Source organism: Takifugu flavidus, chromosome 12, assembly GCF_003711565.1.
Source record: "Takifugu flavidus isolate HTHZ2018 chromosome 12, ASM371156v2, whole genome shotgun sequence".
In the NCBI taxonomy this organism is placed as follows: Eukaryota; Metazoa; Chordata; class Actinopteri; order Tetraodontiformes; family Tetraodontidae; genus Takifugu; species Takifugu flavidus.
Genome location: NC_079531.1, coordinates 5,311,736 through 5,329,673, shown reverse-complemented (window position 1 = coordinate 5,329,673; position 17,938 = coordinate 5,311,736). Strand labels below are relative to the sequence as shown.

The 17,938-nt window shown below is 47.8% G+C and overlaps 1 protein-coding gene and 1 long non-coding RNA gene across 3 annotated transcripts in view; one reads left to right on the top strand and one right to left on the bottom strand.

Moving 5' to 3' along the window:
- The first annotated feature begins 5,367 nt into the window (after positions 1-5,367).
- Positions 5,368-8,230, top strand: LOC130534751 (uncharacterized). The gene is made up of 2 exons (XR_008952962.1): positions 5,368-5,612; positions 7,392-8,230. It is a non-coding gene; the product is annotated as an uncharacterized LOC130534751 (long non-coding RNA).
- A 1,585-nt stretch (positions 8,231-9,815) lies between these two features.
- dph1 (diphthamide biosynthesis 1) overlaps positions 9,816-17,938 on the bottom strand; it is a 34,525-nt gene continuing 26,402 nt past the window's right edge. For both annotated transcript variants that reach the window (XM_057049253.1, XM_057049252.1), the window contains exons 10-13: positions 17,093-17,193; positions 13,194-13,272; positions 11,566-11,694; positions 9,816-11,273 (exon numbers count right to left, since the gene is read on the bottom strand). In XM_057049253.1, the coding sequence (XP_056905233.1) occupies positions 11,193-11,273; positions 11,566-11,694; positions 13,194-13,272; positions 17,093-17,193 (390 nt within the window). In that variant the 3' untranslated portion in view covers positions 9,816-11,192. The remainder of the gene's footprint in view (positions 11,274-11,565; positions 11,695-13,193; positions 13,273-17,092; positions 17,194-17,938) is intronic.

Here is a 17,938-nt window from a genome sequence, read left to right as displayed (position 1 = left end):
TTTACACTGGACAGAGAGAGAGATGACAGGAATGATTGACTCCTGTGGTGGAAAAACACCCAACAACCACTGATTTATTTCAGCAACCCCCCCCCCCCGTCTTATTTTTTGTGACGCCTCTGAGAAAGGAAGAGCAATAGCGCGCACGTGTTAAAAACGCGGGGGTGCACTGACGGGGCACAGGCACTTCCACCCTCACTGGTTTGTATCGGAACACAAACAGAAAACCACAGCGTCACTTCTGCTACTTCGAAATGAACCAGAGGTCAGCTGAGAGCCACAAGCTTTCAGTTACGTTTACTTCAGTGTGAACTTTCTCATGTTGCATTTGTGGCTACTTCTGAGCACACCGAGGACTTTAATGCCACATGTTGTGGAGGGGGTATTTGGCATGGTGCTCGCAACCATGATCCGGAATCATGGAAGTTAGATATTAGCTCACAATCATGTTTTGCCCCCCAGAAAAGCCTCTGTTACTGTCTCTAGAGATGCTAGCTGCTACCAACCCCTTACGGGAGGAACGGCGGCCATCTTGGATTTTAAGTTCACGTTAGTCAGGGGCTGCTCCAAAATTGGACTTTTCCAGGAATTTCAGGATCCAATAAGGAGGCAGAAATTCCGTTTTTAGACTCTAATGTTAAAGAAGGCGACACGTTTGGATCATTTAGAGCCGCTCGTGAATGCATCTTGCATAAGAAGTCAGACGTCCTCTGCTAAGCTGAAGTGAAACCGCTCTCAGAGACGAAGCCGCTGTTGCCAATAGCCGAAAGGTCCTGACCCCCACGTGTGGAAAATGCAGCTGTAGAAGGAAGCTCCTGGTTTTGACCGCCTGTGTGGTCACTGGTTCCCCGTCTGTAGGGGAAGCAGGATAGTGCCAGGGAGCAAAGTTTTATGAGCTGGGCTTCGCCGCACTCGCCTCATTCCCACAAGCGTCACACTGGAGGACGTGACTTGGGCCAGACCGCAAGGGCGTACATATGGCACGTGCCTGTGCACAGTGCACGACTCGGACACAGCGGCAGCCCTTCACTGTCTCGAGGCTTCGGAGTCACTCTAGCCTCAATCTGCTGTCTTTTTTGTAGCATGTGGGATTGTGTCACATGATCCAGTAACATGATCCAACAGGGCCACAGAGGTCACTGACCGGAACTTGACCTCAGCTTTTTATTAATTTATATGTTATTATACGGTGCAGGGATCATGGCCAGCAATATCCTTTATGTAAATAACACAATTCCCTGGTTTACTTGTCTGATTCGACCAGTTAGCAGGTGGCAGTAGCTAAATGCTAATGTATGCTAAAGTAGATGGCCCTTTACAGCACAACAAGAAGGTTTTAGGTTTGAATCCCTCTGGGGGTGAATGTAGGTGAATGTTCCTATGCCCTAGCCCCGCGGATGTAAGGCTGAGAGATTAATCTAGAATCATTAGGATTCACTAGGATTATTCTTACAAGAATTTATAAATGTAATAAAACCTTTGGATCAAGGGGCCTGATACAAGAATCTGCAGCTGTACGCATGGTGCAAGACACACCTGCAATATGTGTCATTAAAAATGGATCCACTGGAGAGCTTCCAGTGCACATGCAGACTGGGAATGCTGAGATTTTAAGGATGCATGAATCCCATTTGTTCACCATTGTGGTGAATTATAAATGGGACATGACAGAGATCGGACACTTTCAAAGGATGACAGCAGACATCAGGCCCACTTCCCAAGAAAAGATAAGCGGTATGAAACAAGACCGCTGGTCTGAATTCTCTTCCCCGTGGAAAATGAATACATAATAGATCAAAGATTCCTATGCATCAGGCGTTCCAGGCGTATCCCTCCACAGCCTAAAGACAGTTTAGTTTGAAATCATCTAAACAGCCTGTAAGTGTAAGTGTCACTCAGTGTTTGTCAGAGCCGTGTTGAAGCGGTTGTAACACGCCTGTGACCCAGCGTCAGCTCGGAGAGGCCCAGCCCCGCCGGCGGATGGGTGATTAAACTGGAGCTGCCTGGAAGCTTAACCAGCCCAACACTGACATCTGCTGGCGGGTGAGTGTAAGAACATGCAGAGCATGTTGACGCGTCTGAGATGGTGCGGCCTGGAATGCCAGTGGACTGGGAACAAGACGAGTTTCTCTTTGCTCATTTATTTTTACACTTAAGCGCAGATATCCAAGTGTATTAAGTCTCTCTGTTTAAAGATCTAATTTAATTAAAAACCAAATGGTGGAAAAATAGCTAGATGTGACTTTAATTTTAAGCACTCTCCGACTAGGTGACAATAGTGTTGATGGGGATATTGTTTCGTCTCTTACCCACTGCGCAAAAGTAAAAGTGCATAATTGTGCCCATTTCAAATCTGCAATTTCACGCACATACAGCGAAAGAAAATGGCACCTTTGGTGTCTCCATCCGCCAACATTTAGCGCAGAGAAGAGAGCCCTGAATCTGAAAGTTGGTAAAACGCAGAGCGATTTGTCGTCTCCATAGCAGGGGCGTGTGGTATATGTTATGCCGATTTCAAGAGATTTATTAATAAAGAAAAAAAAAAGGGGGGGGTGGTCCTACAGCATATAAAACATGGAGGTTGCTGCAGATCTCCGGCTCCATCTTACAATACCAGCACCTCTCTGTGTTTCTCTGTCAAGGTTAACAGGGAGAGATAATACAAAGATGTGTGTGCGTGTGTGTGTGTGTGTGTGTGTGTAGTGGGGGGAGAGAGGAGGGTGGGGTAGGGTTGAGTCATCTGGATGAGTCATGTGTGGTGTGTGTGGACAACTCAGGGAAGGATGGATGAGGAGCTGAAGACTGGGGGTGGAGCAGAGACTGGAATAGCTGAAGTATCGCAGCGCTCCTTGGGACCGAAAATTTAAGAGAACAAGCCTGTTAACTCCGTCTGACATGAGGATACATTTATGTAACGTGCACGTATGTTATACAACAGCTGCTACTGAGAGCTTTGGCGGGTTAGTGGGGCCGACTGATAGAAACATTAACATTGCATCATTAATATGAGCCGGAGGGCAACAAGCTGAGCTTTAGGAAGGAATTTTTCATTTTCCAGGATGACTTCCTGTCTCTCCAGAACTCCTCCCTCCTCCACTGACAGACAGGATCACTTCAAAGATGACCGATGACCCCCCCATCCCGCAGATGTCTACCAGAGAAACGACGTCGGGGGGCGCAAATGCGAAATCTCGCTAGCGACTCTTCTGGATTTCTGGATCGTGATCAGCAGCTGAGTCAGAGCGTCGACCTGGTCCAGATGAGTCACCAGATACCGGAAGGTCTAGAACCTGATCAGAATCTCCCCCCCCCCCCCCCCGCTCTCTTATTTAATGATGGCGAAGCCAGAGATGGGTGATAAAACTTTCATGAGTGCTGGCGTAGTCCCCTGGAGTGGGGAGGTGCCGATGGCAAAGGGGAGCCCTAAATGAATATGCATCAGGTGCCTCATCGTGCCCCCCCCCAGCACAAGACAAAACTGGAAGAATGAGGGACAGAAATGAGGAGAATATGTGCGGGTGGGGGTGGGGGTGGGGGGTTAAAGAAGGGTGATGATGCAGATTAGTGTGTGTGAGGGGGTGTACAGGTGAATATTGAGCCTGGTTTCACAGTCAACTAAGAGAGAATTGAATTTTTGGGTGTTAGTATGAAATGTGTTGGGGATGGGGGAATAATGGAGGTGGGGGGGGGGGGGGTGGGGGGGGGGGGGGTTACAGGTGTAGAATACCAATGGTGCACATCTAAAGGGGTCTCCACACATCTCTGACACATGAAACTGCCTCAGAATGCATGTGTGGGTTTTTGTTTTTTTTAAAGGTGGTTTGAGATGGTGAAGCGGGGAGAGATGGGGGTGATGGAATGTGAGGCAAAGACTTCAAAACACAGCCTTAGGGTAAAGAATCGGGGTGGGAGGGGGGACATCAGCCTTCAACTGTGTGCTGTGCTGAGACTCTTTCGCTCCCACTGACGTGATGTATCTCGTATTTCATGTTACGAGAGCGAATACGTCAATGGCGGAATCTTTTCACGCGTTTCCAGGACAAATGGGGGGGGGGGGCTGCGCGCCGTCACAGACTTAATTAGGCGAGCGGTTGATTGGAACCGTGCATATGTGGATGCTCTCGTTCCCCGGAGGCCCTCAGCACTTCCTTGAAACGCCGCTAACATCCGAATCCCCCGCTGCTCCTCCCTTTTCTGCTATCTGCCATCTTCCCACTTGTAAGATGCAAAACAGTGAAGAAGAGAAGCCGAGGTGGGGTCAAACAGAGGGTTGGGGTTAAGGGTCGCCCTACTGGGTCCACATTAAGACTCAGGTGGGCAACACACACGCACGTAACACACAGACATTTCCCAGGAGGCCTCTGTTCTGACTCACATCGGTCGGCTGTGGAGGCTGACGTGTGCGACTGTAGATCCTTGAGACTACGAACATCAAAAAAAAAAAAAAGATTCCGCTGATTCAGAAAAGTGTTGCCTCACCTTTAAGTTGACAACGATTCAGTACGTGTTACAGATTCCATTAAACTTTTATGTGGAGTTGGTGTGTGTGATCTGCTGGTTATAATGGTAGCAAAGTAAAACCCAACACCACGAGGCCTTCCAGGACCTGCGTTCTGATTGATCTACTAGAAGATGTCTCATGTTTTTGGTTTTAACCAGTTCTGACAGGTGGGAATAACCCAGATGCTAAAATTCCTGACCTGATGGATTCCAGTTCGATTTTAATTCGTTTTTTCACTCCAGGCTTCCCTGTCGATGAGGAGAAACATTTAATAAGCTTGAAGAGGTCAAAACTTTCGCTGAGGGCAAAAATCCATACATACAAATTTGGATTTGCCCTCTCGGACGCCCAAAGATTCTTTCTAACGAGGTGTAACGTCACATTTACAGGTGGGCTGCAAAAAGTTTCTTTCTGAACAGTAGCTGAGATTATGATGAGGAGTCACCAGTTGCATTGTGGGAAATATGGACCAACATTTTGGGACATGACTAATGAGCGCCCTCATTCAGGGCTTCTGTGTCACAGAAAAGTGATAATTAAAAGGGAAAAAAAAAATCAAACCAGAAATGAAAGAGAAGATTTCTGTTTGCGGAGAAGTTTGAGCGCCCGCAGACAATAAACTTGGACAAATAAACACTAAAAAGTCAAAGATTATCCCATGACTACGTCACACTCCCACCATCCCCCACCCTCTTCCTCTTTCCTGCGCTCGCGGAACCCTGAGTGTCCTCGTGCTGACTACGTTTCCTTGATGACGTAAGAGCGCACGTAGATGGCCCATGGAGGTGATGCTTCTGAATGAATGAGTGTCCCCTCCCATCTCCATTACTAGTACTACGGCGGCTCTATAAGAGCGCATCGCCGGGACGACCCGCTGAATTTCACGAGACGTCGAGGCGCAGGAGCGACAGGGCAGGTTGGGAGCACGAATCCTCAACCTTTTGATGAAAGTGACGCGCCAACCTGGGCTCATTTGGCAGATTCGGGAGGGAAAGGCGGCGACCAAATGAATTAAGTTTGAATTTGAGCCCCCTCCTCCCCCCACCCAATTAAAATTCTTCATTTGAAGACTAATGAAGACGCCTCAGCAGCGGATGAAGCGCAAGAGCAGGTGAGTTTCCCTTCCCTTTTCACTGCGCCGTCTATTTATTTTTTCCCAAACTTACATTTAATCTTTCGGTTCGATCCGCGATGATCCGTGCGCGCACCAAATTACAAGAGGAGCCAGTTTCGGTAAATCAACGCGAGATATTGGATATTTTTTCCCCCTGCGTGACATTGGGAGAATCTACGGTAGAAGACAGAAGCTCCAAGTTACTGCAGTGTGAGTCACTTTGGCGCACATGGGCAGTGACAACTGTGGAGGGGGGGGGGGGAGCGTGTCTCGGAGGGTGGAGGGTGGAGGCTGCGCTGACCGAATGTTAACCAGGCTGCAGCCACGGACAGCAGGAGTCAGTCACGACCTGCTTGTCGGTTTTCTTGACTTGTGGGGGTCCGCCGCTTGCGGTGGTTCGGGGGCTGCGTAACGCTTTAACGCGACCGGGGCAGGGCAGTGTGTTCTGGGCGCTCTGGTCCAGGCCGTGATACCAGCCGAGATACGAAGCTAGTGGCGAAACATTAAGTGGCAGGGGGGCAAATCCCCCAAATCGAAACGCGGGAAAATAATACTGGGTGTAAGAACGGTCGAGTATTTGTGTATTCGAAGGTCGCTTCTCGGTCTCGTCTTATCGCTGAAACATCGTGACGCGCTCCTGAGATGAAGTCAAGTTTGCGTCATTCCTGCGCACAAGTCGACGACTTCCAATCACACGTCCGGAGGCTTTAAAGGCACAGCCGGGCGCGTACGCGCTTCATTGCTATGTGTCCCCACGCGTCGGGAGTGGGGGGAAATCTGACGGGGGGTGGGTTTGGGGGGCGTTGGAAAGGCCTGGGGATGCGATGAAAGGTCCCCAGTGTGACTCCTGAAAGGACGTTATGACTAGAATAACAATTAGAATATCACAAAAGTACCCAAACCGGTACTTTTACGCACGCGTTCTGCCGTCCGAGCGGTGCGGCGCTGTCCGCGGTCCTGAGGGCGCGCGGTGACGCTCGCGCCTGCATTTCGATGTCACAACCTGAAGCTAGAGATCTCTGACCTTGTCACACGGTCATCACTCATATTGAATCAAATGGAACAGCTAGAACAGGTTTCAGGTGATCTGGTCCTTCAGCAGAATGTGAATATTTGATCCTTTTTGACCTGCGCGTGTGGGGGAAACCAAACGGAAAGGCACAAAGATAACCCCAAAAGGGTGCCGCTGGAAAGATAATTAGGACAGCAGGGGGAGAATCTGGGTCAGGACTGTGGGTCAGTCCTTCAGGACCCTGGACAGAGACAAGAGACAGATAAACTGCCTGGAAGACCAGCAGACAAGGACACAATCGCCACCAAGCAACAGGTTTAGGGCATTCCGGGACGCCCGCGAGCCACCCTTTGTCTTTTCCCTTCCTACAGAAATCACTAAAACAACCGAGATCGCAAATTGTGCGACTGTTGACGTCAGCGCCACAGTTACTCACTTCAGCTTGCATAAGCCACCAAAGCGCCCGCAGCTCCCGTTTTGCCCGTATCCTGTGGCTGACTCACAGATAATCGGCATGTAAATCGATACAACAAACACAACAAGTGGGCAATGGAAGCGGCGTGGAGGCCGTGGGTGGGGGAGAGCGCGTCACCCTGGGAGCTGTGTCACGGCTCCGGACACCGTTTGGCTAGCGGCTGTGCAGCACGCGCGGGTATCGGCGGGTGCTCTGCGCGCACACCTCTCTCCTTGACAACACGTGTAAAGATTTAAGGCCCGCGTGACCTTGTGCACGCACGCCGTGACCCCCTCCTGTGCTCTCTCAGCAGGCCGACTCACCACTGAGGTCAGCGCATCAACACCTTGGCTCTAGACTGCTTACTGCTAAAACCGCTCCCAAGTACAGTAACAGTCTACAGTCATGGCTACTGACGCCTGACAAACCTCTGCCCCTGTGACAGTTCAGCAGGGACGAGACGCTGCTCTACTGTACCCCCCCGCCCCCCCCAGCAGCATTACTGAAGGCTGCATCAGCAACACAAACGCCCGCCAACGTCAGCGCCGACCGCAGCCAATCATATTTCCGCAGCTGTCTCCATGGTTACCGTGGCATTAGATTGTTACTGTAGCAACTGCACCAGTGGTAACAGTCTACAGCCATGGTCGCTAGGGGGCAAAAGACACAACTGGTGAGACGCTGGCCAGAGAAAGGCTTCATTAATCAAGGTAACGTGTGAAGATTCTTTATTTTTTTATTGATTGTAGCTGCGTAGTGAGTCTGGGTTGACTAAAGATACATGTAACTGAACTCTCTGAACCCAACACACGTGAGCTCGCAGGAGGAGGCATTTCTGACACTCCAGGGATGCAAAAAACACGCCGACATCATCGAAGAGCTCCACCCGTTCCAGGAGGACAAAGACGCAGGACTCGATGTCTGAAAAGACTCATTTGTTGGTTCAGGACATCCCGAAACTGCTTTCCTCTGAATTCCACCCCTGCTTAATGTGTCAGATCTCACAGATGAATCCAGCGAGAGCGCTCCAGACTCTTTGTATCTTTGGGTGGGACATGATGGTCTGTTCAGAGTGAAGCTGAGGAAGAAAGCCTCCCTGAAGGGGAAGCGAGAGCGTGCAAATGACAATAAACACTTTGAGATGCGGAACATTCTGGTGCACTGACTTCATTTTTCACACGATAACCGATTAACCCGAAGGTTTGGTTTGACAAAGATGTTCGTTAGCACTCAAGCGTCTGAAGTTCTGGAGAGAAAAACCATCATCTTGGCTCAGAGCAACGGGCCCTTCAGATGCTGACCTTTCAGTCTGGGCTTTCTCCTGCGATATGAAATGTAACGCCGATGACCAGGGCCGGGCTGACCTCCCACGCACGATTGGTCATCTCTTTACAGAACTTTCTCCTCTCTCTCCATCTCTTTTTTTCACACTTAAGACTTCGCCAACCTCTTAATGATTTTCCGTGTGCAGTGTTGTTTGGCCGCCCGGGCTGCTTCTCTCCCACACAGAGGCAGCAGCCTAAAGACGTGATCACTCCAGGTTCAGATCAACCGCTCGTTAAATGGCTAAGAACTTTGAGGAACCGGGTTTCTTCTCAGAACTGTCACTTTGGCTCATTTTTACATCAGGTGTATCGACCCTCTATTGGAATCATTTAAGGAGGCGAGGATGGCGGCTACAGCCCGGCCGACGTCCCTTAGTCGCCCGAGTCTTTAAGCTTAAACGACAAATGGAATCGATGAAATCTAATATATAATCCTCACGTTCACCCAATGAGCTCAAGAAGAAGTAAAATAAAACAATGAGAAGCAGAACTGTTTTCCTGAACCCTTTTTCACCCGATGGGCAGCATTTCTGGCACTTCCTGGTCCAGGTAATCACACCAAATTACTGACTTTGAATGGAATTCGGGGCTACTGAAGAAAGACAAACAGTGATGAACAATATGTTCCCAGATTTCTCTCTTTCCAAATGAGTCAGAATGGTGCATTTGCAGATTTCAAGAAATGCTCGAACAAACACATCATCAAAGGGCTATTTTAAAACGTGATAATGCGTTCACAAAAAAAGGTTTCTGCCATGACTCATCATTTACCAGGAACTAAAACGGCTTAAGACGCTCAAAATGATGTATGTGCAGGCAATTTTATGAAAGGCAAAATTTTAGGAAACATCTACTAAATCCACCTGTGACCTTTGGATGGTTCGAAACGACGCAGGCGGAGATCTGACACACACTACAAATGTGTTAAAAATAAAAATAAAAGGTCTAAAGAGCAAATAAGACATGGTAAACAGATAAAGGATGGATGCGTGTGAAGCTGGATTCTGAAAACATGTGGAAAGAGAAAGTTACGCTGCATAATTACGCACTGCCGTGACATGAAAAATGACCTGCAAACAGTGCCACCTAGTGGGCACAAAGCGGTAAGCACGGTCAAATTAAACAAACATGGATGAGACTTTCAGTTCCTGGAATTATAAAATTAGGTACCTAAATACAACTCCATCAAACATCACAGTTTTAGGAAGATTCAGAAAAATCTATCTGAGTTTACATCCTTTCAGAAAACATCAAAGTTTTGCTGAAGAGGGCTAAGAAATGCTGCAGATCAAGATAAACGTTACATTTGTTGCATCAATTGTATCATTTCCCTGCTGTTACCATGGTGATGTGGTTACAAATGATGGAACTTGCTGACCTGATTTGATGCGAAGAAAAAAAACAAGGCATTTTCACCAAAAAAAGAAACAGCAGAAATTTCATTTTAATTTCAATTTTACAAAGAAAGACTGTCATTTTAAGAACATCATTCACAATAATGGAACATTTGTGAGTGGAAAAAACAAAAATATATTGCAAGTATCTAAAATGCCAAAGCTGTTGCCTGATCTTGCGGCGCACTGTGAATCACATCTGAAGGGACCGTCTCCTGTTGTGAGGTGACTTTTCGAAGATCAGTAATTAGAAATATTTAGGCCGTGACTTCCAAACGTGCACACATTAAATGAAGAAAAGCCGCATCTCCCTGATGGTTTGAATCCAAGAAAACAATTCAACATCAGCTCAGAAGGAGTTCTGCTGCCTAATAATTTATTCCCGACTGCCAAGCAACGCACGCCGCCATCTAGCACCTACTGACGCTCTTCGCTGAAGGAACACGTGAGGCACATGAGAAAAACGGACATCTGGCGTGTCGAGCTGCATCACGCCGGTCTCTGTTGCCGGGGAGAAACGGCGATGTAAAACGGGAGTGATCAGACCCAAAAAAAAAAACCATTCAAGGAGAAGAATTCCCAGAAGCACGGAAACCGACTGAGACGGCGTGCTGCAAGGCGGTGAAAGAAAGGTTGTGGGGATAAGTCAGAGCAAAGGTGCCTCGCTGCCAATCAACTGAGTAGCAGCGTGTTTATTTATTTATTTAGGCTCTGACAGATTCCTTCATAGATAAATAACGAGGAGAGAGAAAACAGTCGTGACTGGAGCGGCCCGCACATCAATAAAGCTGTAAAAACGCGCCGTCAAGACGGACGGAAGCTTTGGAAATGAACAGGAAAAATAGGAATTTTCATCTTGCGTTCTTCAGCACAACGCGTCCCTCGCCGTCAAAGGGATTGTGTCTGAAAAGCTGTTTCATCCAACGTCAAGAGGATCTCGGTTGATTAAAGCCGCCCACATTAGCGAGCCCCTCTAATTCCACATAACGTCCTCAAGGTCATCTCAAAATTAACAATTACAGTTCTAATCTGCCATCACAAAAGCATTACAGAAAGACCCGCAAGTTTGCTTTGTGTGGGAAGAACTCATTTGTGTGTAACCTAGAGCCTCCTCTCTGCAGGAATTCGACACATAAACGGCGGCTGCGTGCATTCTGAGAACGCATGTGGAGGGACGTGAATGAGAGCACTGAATTTGGTTTGATCTGCTGTGTGGTGAAATGAGGGATTATATATAGCTGGTGATCCATTTAAGGGGCCGAGAGCTCATCTGGATTTAGCTGTGGCCGCACACGGACTGCGTGGACTAGTGTGTGTCCTCCCTTGGTTGGTCTGACCTTCCCCGTGTCGGTGAGCTGAGGCAGAGGGGCGCTGCACAACAGTCACGATGCGTCACTTCCCGTCGCAGCCACAGGGGGCGCACTTGCTCTGCGAACATTCCTTGATGGCAAGTGCTGCTTCTGTGCTTTGTTTCTGCAGGCAGGTCAGTGGGATAGTGATCACACCAATGACAGGCATCAAAAAGAGCTGTTGCATCATAAACAAGCACAACCGATCCCATTCTTACGAAAGGTAATCAAGGTCATAGACACGCCTTTCACAGAGCAGACCATGCCTACATGTCGTGCCACCAAAACGCCACTGGGTGGCACTGTGGAGACACCTTGTTCAAAGTCTCAAACGGAACAGATATTATTTTCTCATTTTCTCACCCTCTCCTCTCAATTCCAGTCCCATTCACTCCTTATCAGCAGCCCTCACTCACCTGTCTCCGAGTCGGCCGTGCAGGCTGGTTGACAGGATGGTTGGGTGCCCACGGCCCCAGGCTTTGATTGGAGTAGAAGTCCATGGGGTAGACCTCCTTCCAGTCTACCTCCTGCAACGCCACAGCTGCCTAAGAGAAAAGAAGGAGGAGATTCACAAGTAATACGAAACAAAAATAGAAAAGACAATGGTGTCTGTTGGCACAATGTGTTAAAGTGATGCTTCTTCCGTCCTTTAACTTATAGTTTGTGGCTAAACAGAGGAAAACAGCGATGAGAACTTGATGACAGGTGTAAGTTTATTCAGTCTGGCAGACAGGCAGGGGTCGTCACTGTCAGGCTCTATTGTCAGAGCACCAAACATCTGTTAAAGGAGGGGCGAAAAGAGCTGGCCTGATGATGTGGAGCGCTCCATATGGAGGGAAAATGTCTCCAAACACTGATTCTGACAGCAGCAGCAGATCGTTTCAGAATAAATTAATCAACATTCATTTGTCTCAAACTGAATACGACCTCACCATATTTACACTAATTCAAAGATGCTACATACTTTACTTTCAATCAAAATTCTAAAAATAAGCGACACGGGTGTGTTTTGGGTGTCCAGCACTCATAAACCATATGTGGATCTACAAGAGGCTGCTGTCGCTGCAGTCATTTCATCCCAAAATTCATCTGGGATGAAATTAACCTACAATTTCTTCACCAAGTCCCACAACCCAAAAACTCAGCGTTTCCATCCCGACCACCTCTCCTCTGCCCTTATTCCACCAGGCTCAGATTCAGCTTTTACCCCCTCCCACCACGCTTCTCTGCGAGCTAGCGTCTGCTGCTAATCCCTGCACCGACAGAAAAGCCAAGTGTGTCTTATTGAGTATAAATATAACATGAGGCACACTGAAAATAAATGCCCACCCTTCCACCCCCCACTCACTATACCCTCCCGTCTACTTCCCCTTCATCTTCATTGTAGATGCCACGGAGGAGAAAGTCCTGTGTGGTTTGTGGGAGATGTAACCCTCATCACTATTAGCTGGGCTGAATCACAAATGCACCTATAGATACAGATCCTAATGAATTAAACAACACTGTTTCCAAGCAGGAATAGTTCAACATAAGCAAAAAGTAAAAGATTTCCTTGTCAGGTGAACATTTAATGGCTCCTTCTAAAGCAGCACAAGCGGTTCACCATTATGGGAGGAAAACCACCTTATAGCCGATTCCCATGGAAGTCCACATCAAATACCATCTGAAAAAGTTACATAATCACCTGGAAAAAAAACCCATAGCAAATCTAAGAGGCTTGGTTTGGATCTTCATGGGCTTTTGGTCCAATTTACCTCTTCAGAATAAATAAATAAAACCAGTGTATATTGAAAGCAGGATGTGTCGTGCATAACTGTGGCCAGTAGGGGGGGCTGATCCTCTGCTGATGTTGATGCTTGTGTGTTGGAATGCCATGCAGTAAAAATAAAGGGAATGGAAGATGGAGCATTAGTGGCAGGCCTCGATAGGTTCACAAACACACAGAGGCCTTCATTAAGCCTAATTAAAGGTCTCTCTGTAATCTATGAGCATCGCCTAGCAGAGCGGGGATATTGTTTAAACGTGTTGAGAGCTGCGCGTTTACCTCGTAGGGGGACAACAAGGGCTTGGAGAAGGCTGTGCCCCAATCGATAGACAGACGTGGACAAGCTATCTGGATCCACCTGTAAAACAGACAATCCCATTCAGGACGGAGGGGAAAGAGGTGAGAGACCGGATAGCGGCGGGCAGAGGCGACGGGAGTCCAAGGTCCAATTATAAAGGTGAGGCACATCTGCAGAAGCACGAGACAACTGCTGCCCGCCTCCAGCTGATCTCCAGCATCTGCTGAGGAGCTCTGCCTGATTTTTAACAGCGCTGAACACGGCCAGGCGACACCGTCTGAATGCGAGCAGGCAGTAACAGAGAAGCTGTGATCAGGGGAGAAAAACAAAGGCAAAGACCTGAACAGACTCGGAAAAACAAGGAAACACGGTGAAATTAAAGGCAGAAGAGAGGTGAGTGTGAATTAAAAAAAAAAAAAAAACCTGCACCAGCCTGGTCTCCACGGAGGTAGCCTACATAGCAGGCAGACAGGGTGGTGGAGAGGGGTGAGGCAGGGCGGGCTGTGAAAAATAGAGCTGGGGATGGGAGAGAGGGGTGAGAGGAGGGAAGGACACCGAAGGGAGGGGGGGGTATGAGACGAGTGAGAAGAGAGGCAGGAGTCGCTGGGAAGATTGGCAGGGAGAAAAGTGTTTACTCTGGAAAATGTATGAAAGAGGGACGAGGGGAGGGCACGAATGTGAGAGTAAACAGCTGGAGGGAGAGGAAAACAAACACACACAATGTGAAAATGGAGACGGGGAGAAGTGGCCGAGGTGACGGAGGTTAGCTTTCGCAGATCAATGCAATCTGCGGCTCCATCTCGTCCTTGTCCCCTGATCCTGATGGAGCTCCGTCTGAAATATTGACCGACTGGAAGCGGGCTGGGGTGCGGAGAGACGCCGCGCAGATAACGTCAGAGGCGGGAAACATCAACAAAAATAAACCCTTTTACAGAGAGAGAGACGGGGACGGATTCGGTTCTGTTGTAATCGGCTACGACGGATGTTTGGGTTTTGACAACTGCGGCAAAAAAATTCCACGTCTGGGGTTTATTCGACAATTTAGGAGCACTTTTCTCCACGGCGGAGCTGCTCCACGCTGCTTCCTGTCACCAGTGCTTTCCATCAGTACCCCCCCACCCCCTCCTGAAATTTAATTCACCCTTCCTAATTTCCTGAGTCAGATATTTGCGTTGAGATCTCTTTAGGCTTGCCGAGTTGAAAGAAAAAAAGTCAATAATTTGACCTTTGAGCGAGCTAGTGCAACTTTGTCAAACACAATGCAAATGGAGCGAAACTGCTCCGGTTCACATTCGGCTGTATGTGTCTGTACGTGCGTAATGAGCTTAAAAGAACACTGGGAGGGGTTTAAAAGGGAAGGCTGATTAATACGCAGACCGAGACTCCTCAGCTAAATCCTCGGGGCTGGCTTTGAAACCAGGGTCTGGGAGGAAAGTCAGACAAAGAGCATGAAAGTAAAGCAGCGAGGATCCCCTCTAAGGAGCCGCTAGCTGATCGGCACGCGGAAGATCTGCTAATGCTGAATGATACATGGTGTCATCTGTGGCGTTAGCATTAGCAATAGCGGAGCCTCTACTTCCAGGCTTTGTTGGACCGTGAATCCAGTCTGCACGGATGATATGATGCAGTGCAGTGAAACCAAAACAGAGTCGGAGGAGGGGGCGTGGAGCCTCCCTCGCATTTATTCAGAAACAAAGATGAACTGAAGTCTCTGCTTTTGTAGTAGAAAGCAGAGTTGCTTAAACACAAAGACGTCAGTGGATTAGAGAAGCGGAATGCCGGCCTCTTGGGGACTGTGGCATTTTAAATTATGCACCGTGAGCTCCAGTCCTGGCGCGCAGCGTTTCCTGCCGCGGCCCATTACACCTCTGACACTGTTAGGAGGACCTCCACCTGCATGGCTCCTCCGCGGCTACGCTCGGGGAGCTTGAAAAGCCGGGGCGTTTAACTTCCCCGAGCGGCGGGACAGAGAAAACGGCTGAAACGCACATCTTAGCTGAATTAAACAAGTACTTTCATTTCAATTAATGAATGGCAGTCAGATAATAGAAGGCTGTTTTGCTTTTGCAGCCCAGCAGAGAGGAGTGTGTGTGTGTGTGTGTGTGTGTGTGTGTGTGTGTGTGTGTGTGTGTGTGGTGTGTGTGTGTGTGTGTGTGTGTGTGTGGCGGAGTGATATCTGTAGAGTTTAAAATCTGCTTAGGGACAGCCTAATTACACACTTAAGAGCATATGCTAATGGCTCGTTTTCTTCATATGTGTGTGTCTGATGACAGAGAGCCTGAGGGAGGGCTAATGCATCCTCGAGCAGCCTCGTCGCTGCTTCATCCTGCCGCCTTGTTTGCTCCCTTTCTTGACTGCTGCAGAATTTTCTGCAGAGATTTTTTTTAAAATAAAAAGCAGCTGAAAAATATATATAGAGAGGCCAAGGAGATCCAGAGGCCGACGTAGTTATGACAAATGATCCAAACACTGTTGTGAGGGAGTCAGAGCTCCCTTTAATGACCTCACAGTTGGGCTATTTCTGAGTCTGCATCAATAAACAAGGATTAAAGGTCTGAACATAACGAATCAGCCAGTTCTTGTTCTAGCTTTTGTTTTGCACATTTATTTTGGCCAGTTTAAATGAAGGATGAAGTGACTTTTCCAAAGATTTAGCTTTTAATGAATAGTGCAAATGTATAAATGTTGGCCTTAATCGGCCATGCACATGTATAATCATCAACAGTTTCATTAATTTAGGAATTAAATGATTTATTAAATGAAATAAAACCCACCGCCACCCACAGCAGAACCCGACGGCCACAGTTTGCTCCTTTAAAAAAGGCTTCTTCAAGATTTGATACAGACTTTTATACCAGGCTGTGATTGGACATCCTCCTTTGGTTTGCAGGACCTTTATCAGCCTGAATAGTCAGGGAATAATGAGGGAATAGACCACAGCTGGCCATTAAATGACGTGACGGTTAATCGTCCAATTACTCCTGGGCCTCTGAGAATGGAGCCGTATGTGCAGAAATAGCTGTAATTCTTTTTAAAAAAGCTAATGCTGGGCTTTATTTAAACATATTCTTCACCAAGTCGTCATCCTGAAACCTACACAAACTGCTTATCAAATGAAATCGAGCGCTCCTGTCGGATTTCCAGCTGTCACAAGAGGCCTGTTTCCTTTACACAAACATACATTCAGGTCTGGTCTGCAGCTTTGTTTTGGTTGGGTTGGATGAATCGTGCCCGACTTACATAATTTTGGAGTTGCATTGGTATTTCAGCCTGAAGAGAAGAGGGAAAAAAACCCATCCCACTCAGCTACCTCTGCATCTCTCCAGCTCGCTCTCAATCTCTCCCGGACCTTCTGTCCTTCTCTCACCCACTCCTCCCTCACATATCACACCTCTTATTACTCTACAGTGGGAGGCCAATCAGAGGGAGAGTGTCTGTGTGTGTCACTAACCCCTTGCGCAACTTCACCTCTCTCCTTCTGGATAAAAGACTCAAGCTTCATTATAGCCTAAAATGTTATTTCATTTATATTATTAAGAAAAGATCCAAGGACAAGATCCTTCAGTGCATCAGAGGCAGGTACGAAAAAGACTAAAATACAAAAAATAAATGACCAAATGGAAGTGAGCAGTCGAAAAAATAAATCATTCAGTGTGTTACAGGACTGAGGAAATCGTATTGACTGATAATTAGCTCTCGTCGCAGATTTCGCTGACTCGTGAAAGACGGGAGCGCTTCGGAAATATCGCTGATTGCAACAAAGGCGTGTTAGTTTGTCAATGCGCTTGAATCAATATGGATTTTTCATTGTTCCAGATGCAAGTTTGTGTTTCGCTGGACGGACGGACGGACGGACGGAGCGACAGATGAACATACTCACGCGTCAACGTCTGGCATCAGATCCAGTTTGCTGGGGAAAATCTCTGACAGGAGCACTCGGGTGAAGGACTTGCCCAGAGACTGCAGCCTGGATTCTAAGTGCTGCGGAGAGAAAGGTGAACGACGCGGCTTTAAGTCAGGGTCAGTTTGTTAATGCCCCCCCCCCCCCCCACACACACACACACACTTGTATTCCCATTATGAGACACGTCAGAGACAGTTCTGCTCCTTGATGTGAGAGGCTGACCCACCTTTATACCTTCGACTCTCTACAGAAGACTGCAGAATGTGTCATTCTCAAATTTATGGCCATGGCAAAATGGGGAAATTTCGAGCAATGTTGCGTTACCTTTTTGTAATAAAACCACATATAGACCAGAAATGCTGTTAGCATGAGAAAAGCAGGTGAAAGGTCATGAGAACAGGGAAAGCGGGGAGTGGCTGGGGGTCAGGCGTGCCCACATGGGGCTCGTCAGTCCATCGAATAATAACCCTCCGCAGGCCCGTGTGTGCGCTGCTAATGGATAACAACTCGGACTTGCAAACAGTTTCTCACAAGTGTCCACACTTAACAGAGCGTGCACTCGCGCCGTCTTACAAATGACTTAATCCTCACTCAGAGTGGGTACGGCTGCGCGGCACACACACGACGTGGGGACTTTCCATTTAAAAATATAGTACGTAATTTAATTATCTAAGCCTGGATTCATACTGATAATTAGCGGCAACTGTTTATTTGTTTCTTCCAATTACTTATTTATTCTGTTTGTGGCGGGGAAATGCCGAACACGTCTGTTTTAATCGGCTTCAAAATAAGAGCGTCCCGAAGCTTCGAGAGGTGTGTAAT